General features: G+C 38.5%; 1 protein-coding gene across 2 annotated transcripts in view; it reads right to left on the bottom strand.

The window, feature by feature from the left end:
• ELP3 (elongator acetyltransferase complex subunit 3) overlaps nt 1-9,040 on the bottom strand; it is a 119,623-nt gene that overhangs the window by 105,154 nt on the left and 5,429 nt on the right. For both annotated transcript variants that reach the window (XM_004382186.2, XM_023736728.1), the window contains exons 3-5: nt 7,543-7,681; nt 2,725-2,795; nt 1,878-1,941 (exon numbers count right to left, since the gene is read on the bottom strand). In XM_004382186.2, the coding sequence (XP_004382243.1) occupies nt 1,878-1,941; nt 2,725-2,795; nt 7,543-7,681 (274 nt within the window). The remainder of the gene's footprint in view (nt 1-1,877; nt 1,942-2,724; nt 2,796-7,542; nt 7,682-9,040) is intronic.

The following is a 9,040-nucleotide window of genomic DNA, read 5'->3' as shown; positions in this document are numbered from 1 at the left end:
ATCTGTTTCTTTATCCCCTGCCTTACCTCTTTCTGATCCATCTGGCATGACCTCTGGATGTTACTCATCCTTGTGGTTGAGCAAGGAGGTTCTCAGCAAGAGACAGAGTAGATAGCTGCTATAAGGGTGGGATTTGAGAGATATCACTTATGTTGTCCTTTCTTAAAAAAAAAAAAAAAAACTGTCACACGAATTGACATATGCATACCCATGTTCATTGTAGCATTGTTCACAACAGCAAAAAGATGGCAACAACCTAGATGCCCATCAACAGAAGAATGGATAAACAATCTATAGTACGTACACACAGTGGAGTATTATGCAACCATAAAGAACAATGATGAATCTGTGAAGCATCTCATAATATGGATCAAACTGGAGAACATTATGCTGAGTGAAATAAGTCAATCACAAAAGGACAAATATTGTATGAGACATCTACAGTAAAACCTCATGAAAAAGGTTACACACAAAAAGAAACAATCTTTGTTAGTTACAAGGGATGGGAGGGGTGGCAGGGGAATACTAAATAGGCAATAGATAAGTGGTATCTTTGGTGACAGGTGAGACAGTACACAATACTGGGGAAGCCAGCACATCTTGTACAAGGAAAGGTCATGGAAGGTCCATAGACACATCCAAAGTCCCTGAGGGACTGAATTGCTGGGCGGAGGGCTGTGGGGACCATGGTCTTGGGGAACGTCTAGCTCAACTGGCATAACACAGTTTATAAAGAAAATGTTCAACATTCTACCTTGGTGAGTAGCGTCTGGGGCCTTAAAGGCCTGTGAGCAGCCACCTAAGATACTCCACTGGTCTCATCCCTTTGGGAGCAAGGGAGAATAAAGAAAACAAGATACAAGGAAAAGATTAGTCCAAAGGACTAACGGACCACAGCTACCAAGGCCTCCATCAGACTGAGTCCAGTACAACTAGATGATGCCCGGCTACCACCACTGACTGCTCTGACTGGGATCACAACAGAGGGTCCCGAACAGAGCTGGAAAAAAATGTAGAACAAAATTCTAACACACAGAAAAAGACCAGACTTACTAGCCTCGCAGAGACTGGAGAAACCCCAAGAGTATGGCCCTGGACACCCTTTTAGCTCAGTGGTGAAGTCACTTCCAAGGTTCACCATTCAGCGGAGTGGACAGCCCCATAAAACAAAACGGGACTAATGAGGCACAGCAGTCCAGGGACAAGAACTAGAAGGCAGAAGGGGACAGGAAAGCTAGCGATAAGGAACCCAAGGTTGAGTAAGGACAATGTTCACATGTAGTTGGGTTGTTAACCATTGTCATAGGACAACACGTGCACTTACTGTTTAATGAGAAACTATTTTGTTCTGTAAACCTTCATCTAAAGTGAGAATAGCAGCACAACTGTAAGAATGTAATTGATGTCACTGAATTGTGCATGTAGAAATTTTTGAAATGGTGTATGTTTGGCTATGTATATTTTCACTAAAAAAAAAATAAGGTCGAGAAGGGAGCGTGCTGACATGTCGTGGGGTTGTTAACCAATGTCATAAAACACTATATGTACTGACTGTTTAATGAGAAACTATTTGTTCTGTAAACTTTCACCTAAAGTACAATAAAAAAATAAATAAACAAAAAAATAACAGTGTCTACCTTCAAAAGGTTGCTGTAAGGTTTAAAGTTGTATTTCTCTAGCGACTAGAGCAATGGCACTTGCAGAGACTCAGCAAATACTGGTGAATGAACAACTTTTGTAATCAGAAAGATATACAAAATAAAAATTTTAAGAAAGCAGATATTGTGCAATCACACTTTAATGATGAAATGTTACATCAAGTATAGTACAGTATACATGATGTAACATTTAATCAGCACAATCTGAAATTACTTTACCTCATATCCAGTATAGGACTGAGCTGAATACTCAAAATCTGAATCCGGTCCACCAGGGCAGTATCTGCCAATACAACAAATGAATTCAGATGTCAGATATAAAACTTAGTTCAACAGTTTAGTTCAAGTATCTACAGTCTCCATAAAATCCTGAAATGAAAGAGTTTCATTTTCAAATCCTCACAGAAGAGTCTACCTTTGCAGTATCTGCAAATAATATATAGTCTACTAACTAGTAAACAAGACAAATATATAAAGGAATGTACTACATTCACTTTTAAAATACTGCAGTCACAATAACTTTAAAGGTTTAAGCTTCTAGGGGCAAATAAAAGGTACTAAGTTTTCTTTAAGTTTGGACTGTTACTCATAGTGCTCTCTTGGTAACCGCACTCAAGGAAATCTTTCTCCCTTTTAACTTTTCTACCTACATTCATGTATACTCTTCTGCTAATTTTTGTCAATATTTAAATGTAAGCAGTGTAAAGGTATTTATATAGATAACCTTCCATGTTGATATTTTTCTAAACCAAATTCATTTTAAATTTCTGACAACTAGAATTTAGGCAGCTCACACTTCCACGTTTCATTTGTTAATAGAATGTCTACTGTTTTAACTTCTATAAATTATGCATTTTTTTTCTTATGTGTTGCAATAAATTAAAATCTTCAAATGTTCCATTTTTAAAGTACTGAAATATCCTATCAACAGCTGCTTGTTTCAAAGAACTAACTTATGAATTTATTAAATGAAAGTTTTTACCAGCATGCATTGACCAAGGACTCTATGGGACTTAGTTCAATTAAAACACATGCACACACAACTTAACAAAATTATCATACTCACACACATATATTTCCTGTAAAACTGATGTGTGGACATCTATGGGGTTTGCACATCACAGCCACAACAGCAATCTATAAAAGATTAATTAAAAAGCTATTATAGAAAAATTATTACACAGTTCTAGAGAGTGGTATGTAGAGAAACGATGGCAATCAGAGATTGGCAGATGGGGGCTTTGAAGGCATTAGTAATGCTGTATTTTTTAAGGTGGGCAATGGGTACAAGGATGATCCGTTTTCAATATTATTCATTGCATGTGATAGTTTGTATTATTTTCTGGAATAAATTAAGTGTAAAATAAGGAATTAATAATTTTAAAAGCCACCGTGATTCTTATTCTCTCTCTGATATAGTTTACCAATACACAAGAAAAAATTACTTTATACAAAATTATATATGAACACTAATCTTTGTACATAAAACACCTCATGGATACACTAGATCTCAATCTGTAGAGCAAAGACTATTAAGCTAGCTAGGAATTGGATTTCACAAAGTCTGTGTGAAAAACATTCTCAGAGAGGCCTCTCAGAGCTCTGGTGGGGTAAGAAGGATATCCACCTGAGAAAGGAGGTGATAGCACAGATGGAAGATTAGTTACATATAGGGGAAGAGGGTTGGTCAAATAAGGATATATATTAAAGCTAACATAAGCCAGGTTTCTCACCGTCAGTGGATGTTATAAATATGGAAAGGGAGAGAACTAAAACTCTGTGGGATGAATGGAATTGGATGTACTTTTGTGAACTTGTAGTTTCCACTATACATATATAGATGGATATACAAAAAGATATCTATGAAAATGTATTATGTGTATGTGTGATAAGCATGTATGTATACATGCATGTATGTATTTATACATATATTCTATAGCTTGGCACTGAGAGGGCCTGGGAGTAGCAACACCCTAATAGCAACGAGCACACGTAGTACACAAATCTTGGTTCCTAAATACCCTTCATCTCTAAAAGTCACTAATTCTTGGAGATATGGCTAATTCCAGTACTGGGGCAAAGAAAGTACATGATGAACTTGGAACATTTTGTTGTGCTGAAAAGCTAGGATCTGCTCAAAGAATGATGGGGACATTTCAAAAGATGCAGAAACTAGCTTCAAAGAGCTCCCACAGGTTAAATCTGGGACCATTTGTGTATCAAAATAAATAATGACAGTAACAAATTATAACCCACCAAATAAAAATAGGAAACCATGACTCCACACTGATATAAATAAATGAATGAATAAATTGGAAGTTTGATGAGGAACAGGATATTTACATAGTTTCACCCCCCAATACTTATTAATTACAAAGTAAAAAGAATAATTTTATAAAGTAGAAGCCTGGCAGACATCACCTTGATCAAAATGAACAACATTAGTAATGGTACTGATTGAAGCTATGTGCTATCTGATAGGCTACAATGAGAACACACTTCTGTGATGTTCTTGCCAAAGATACGTAAGTTGAATCTAATTGAGACATCTATTATCTACTCAAATCTAACTAACAATAACATCTAACTAATCCAAGTTGAGGGGCATTCTACAAAAAAACTGCCCCAAAATCTTTAAAAGCGTCGAAGTAATAAAGTCAAGGAAAGATGGAGTAAATGTCCAGACTGATGGAAATCAAAGAGACATGAAAACTAAATGCAGCACCTGATTCTGAACTGGCTCCTATAGGACATTACTGAAATAACTCATGAAACTTGAATGAAGTTTGAGGATTAAATGACAGTAATGTATCCATGTTAAATTCCTGGTTTTGATGGTTGTATTCTAGTTACATAAGAAAAGGCTCTTGTTTGTAGGAAATATACAATACACTCAAGTACTCAAAGACATCAGCTTGGCAACTTACTCTCAAATGGCTCAGGAAAAAAAAAAGTTCTTTGTACTGTACTTTCAACTTTTCTGTCAGTTTGTGATTATTTTCTAAAACAAAACAAACTAAAATTTTAAAAAACCAGTTATTTGGAGAAACCCCAAAATAAATCACTTTGCAAGAAATCTTAGAAATTCTAGCTTTCTCTAGCAAGTGTTTTTATTTAAAATGAGACACAAAGACATATATCACTGATGAGGTCAGTCCAGTTCAGCAACCATTTATTGAGGCCTACTATAAGCCATTCCTGTGCTATACAGTGCTAGATGGGCCCTGAGACTACAAAATAATAATTCATTGCTTTTACCTTCTGAAAGCTTACTATCTAGTAGGGGAGAAAGACATGAAATAGACAATATCAAAACAACAAGGTTTAAGAAGTGTGATGGTTAAGATTGTGTGTCAACTTCGCTAGACCATTATTCTCCATGCTTTAGTAGTTGTATAATGTTGTGATCACCCCCATGATGGAATCTGCTGAGTGGTACTGGCAGAGGGAAGGCCTGTGGCAGCTCACTGCCCTCTCAGTTTCATCTCCCTGACTTCCGCCGGTTACCTTCTGCCTGCTCGCCTTGCCAAGGTTTTTGGCTTTTTCCAGACTCAGCAGCTGCCTCTTGTTGTCTCACCTCTGGTTCGTGAGACCTGAGCTAGCAGCTTAACTGTTGATCTCAGAATTCGTCGGACTTCTCAGCCTGCAAGCAAGAGTCCGGTTCCCTGACCTGCTGACCTTGGGTTCGCCAGCCCCTGCAGCTACATGAATCAGGAGAAACCTTGTGGTCTTGTCTGCAGATCTTGGAATTCACGACCTTCACAGCCTGTGAGAGGGAGCCCCTCTCCGACCTGCCGACCTTGGGTTCACCAGCTTCTGTGGCTACATGAACTGGGAGAGGCCTCTACCCTGATCTGTGGACTTGGGACGTTTTAGCCTCTACAATTGCGTGAGCTATTTCCTTGATATAAATCTCTCTATATATATATTTATATGCTTTACTGGTTTTGCTTCTCTAGAGAACCCAGCCTAAGACAAGAAGCATGTACAAAACACTAGGAATGTCCAAAGATAACAATTCAGGGGAGTCAAAGAAGCCTTCCTGAGCACTAACAACTATGCTGAGTAAGAGTTAACTGAGTTAAAAAGGTAGGGGGAAGTGGGGGACAAGGAAGCTATGTGCAGTAGTTTTCAAACATTTTTTTTTTTTTTAAGCAATAGAAGTCTCCTTTCAGAGTAGAACTGCCCATAGGGTTTCCAAGAAGTAGACGGTGGATTTGAACAGCCAATCTTTTGGTTAGCAGCTGATCTCTCAACCACTGCACCACCAGGGCTCCAACATCTAACTTAGAACTTCAATATATAAAAGGTGAAGTAGAGATGGGATCACCTCTCATGGTTTCCTATTACTCCCCATAGTGGCTCCTCAAAAAATTCTAAGGAACCCTGTACTTTTGTAGAATACAGTTTAAAAATTACTGATAAAGTAGAAAAAGCAATGACTTTGGACTCAATCAGAGAGACCTCTTACTATGTATCTTTCTACTTTATAAAATGAAGACAATACTACCTACCTTTCAAGACTGTTCTGAGAATTCAATTAGAAAACATACCCAAAGTACCTAGCACAGTGACTGGTGTATAATAGATGGATAAAATATGGTAGCTATTATTGTTGTTATTAATAATGATAATATTAACAATACTAACAAAGATGGTGTTCAAAGCAAAAAGAAAACAAAAACTCAAAAACAATCTAACAGAGTATGCTGTCACATTGTGGGGATTGCAACCAATGTCACAAAACAATATGTGTATAAATTTTTGATGAAAAATTAACTTGAGCTGTAAATTTTCACCTAAAGCACAAACAAACAAACAATGCACTACCAGAGGCGCAGCATGAAAGACATGGAGGTAAGAGTGCATAGTAGATAGAGAATGATAATCAGCTGTGTATTTCCAAGTTGCACTGTGACAGATGGCTTCATATTTCTGATCACTCTGGTGACATCGTGGAAGATGGATTTGGTGCACATAAGACAAAGCAGATCAACTGGGAAATGACTGAAACAGTCTAAACAAGAAATGATAAAGGCCAAAGTATGGACAATGGTGGAAAATGTGTCTCACATTTTTGGAAAACTGAGTGGATGGTAGCACCATGAACTAAGATGGACAGTAAAGATGAATGAGCTTTTGGTTATGTTAAAATTGAGTTTCTACAGGCAATAAAAGGATAAATGTCTAACAGGCAATTTGATATGAGCCTGAAGGTTGGGAAGAGGTCAGAGCTGGGGTGAGCACATGACAATCCTTAAAAACATCAAATAGATGAGATTACCAAAGAATATACGTACAGTAATAAAAACAGGAGCCCTGGTTGCACAGTGGTTAAGTGCTCAGCTGCTAACCAAAATGTCAGCAGTTCAAACCCACCAGCCGCTCTGCAGGAGGAAGATGTGGCAGTCTGATTCCATAAAGATTACAGCCTTGGAAATCCTATGGGGTGGTTCTACTCTGTCCCATATGGTCGCTATGAATTGGAATTGACTTTGACAGCAATGGGTTTTGGTTTTTGGTTTAATAAAAACAGTGGACCAGGACTACAGAAAACACCAACTTTTAGAGGCAAGCAGAACAAGAATAGCCCTCAAAGAAAGAAAGGAAATGATCAAATGTAGAAGGAGAAGTACAGACGATGGTGTCATGGAAGCCAGCTGTTTATCAGTCAGGTTTCAAACGTTGCTTAATTTTTTTATCTTCCTAAGTAACAAGCCCATGGATGATGTCTAATAGTAAAAATTCAAAACTTATCCATAAAGCATGTTAGGGATATACAGACAAATATCAAAGAAATTGGCTAAGAGCAGTTACTTGAAGGCAAGGATTTCTGGCAGAATAGATACGATCAACTTATTACTTCAGGAATTGAACCACTCACCCCACTGGCAGTTCTGATGGGTTTTGCCTTTAACTTGGGGATCAAGACCTTTCGATACTGAGGTGGGACCGCAGCAATGATATCCACCAGGCGGGGCTGTGCTGAAAGGCCATATTTGGCAGCTGTCTTGGTTTTCACCCTGAAAGTAAAGCATCTAGCATTACCAAGATCACAATGTTTCAAGGACAAGTAACCCAAAGGATGACCTATAAAAAAAAATTATTAACTTTTGTCGTTTCCCTATCCCTTTACCAGGTGACAATAGTAGCTTTCAGATCTGCGAATATCACAGAAACAAAAAAACAAAATTCATGAACGAACGACTTCCTCTTCTCACCCTGGAGTTCTAGAAAGAAAACCAGAGGACTGCAGAGGTCTAGTTCAAAATACTGCTCCAGACCCAGAGGACTATTCTCAACTTTTCCTTTCTCAATCTCAGCACTATTGACATTTGGGACCAGATAAATGTTTGTTGAGAGGGGCTGTCAAGTGCACTGTATAACGTTTAGCAGCATTCTCGGCCTCTATCTACTTGTTTCTTTGGTTTTCTTTATAATTTTACCAGCTTTTCTTTTCTTTGAGCCTGCTAGCCAAACCCTGTCACCCTGTCTTCTAATTTAATCTACCCAGAAATATCCGTAGGGTGCTCTCATGACTTTCAACAAATCTTAACTGAGTACTGCATAGAAAATATCAAATTCCTAGTTCTCTGCCACTTCTGTTCTGACACCAGTTACACATGCAGCACTTCCTCCTCTGATCCTAAACTAGGTCAGAGCTCACAAATTAAAGAACACAGTCCTCCAGACTGCCAAGTCTGTCCAAGATGTCAAATACTAGCTGCAAGCTTGGGATTCCCGATGGCACTCTCACCTCTGACATGCTGGCTACAAACTCAGGGTTTTCCTATTATCCCTTCAGGACGCCAGCCATATGCTTGGGAGTCCACAGGCCTCCCCTCATTTCTGACCTGCTGGCTCCTACTACTCCCTTTGATTTGATAATTCACTAGAATGATTCACAGAACTCATGGAAAGTATTATTACAGGAAAAAAAATACAAATAAAGAAACACATATGGCAAGATCTGGGAGGGTTTCCAAAGCGGAGTTTCCATGTACCAGAGAGGGACGTGCTACCCTCCCACATGCATCAATGTCTTTCACCAACCAGGAAACCTGTGGTGCTTCTGTGTCCATAGCCTTTACTGGGGCTTCATTACATAGTCATGATTGACTGAATCAGCCCACCTTCCCTGAAGCCAGCTGATACCATGAGGTGGTCCTTCTGGCCTGGCTAGCCCCATGCAAGAGTCATCTCATTAGCTTAATTTCTCATGTGTAGTCTGAGTCCTATAAATAACAAAGGTACCCTGATAAGGAACTCAAGTCACTAATACTCGGAATTTTCCAAGAACTGAGGCAAAGAGCTGACAAACATGAGGAAAAAATAGACAAATTTATGGAAAATACAGACAAAAAATTGGAAGAATTCAGGAA

The sequence above is a fragment of the Trichechus manatus genome, unplaced genomic scaffold (genome assembly GCF_000243295.1).
Source record: "Trichechus manatus latirostris isolate Lorelei unplaced genomic scaffold, TriManLat1.0 scaffold00091, whole genome shotgun sequence".
NCBI classification, from domain to species: Eukaryota; Metazoa; Chordata; class Mammalia; order Sirenia; family Trichechidae; genus Trichechus; species Trichechus manatus.
This window is presented reverse-complemented; position numbering and strand designations above follow the sequence as displayed.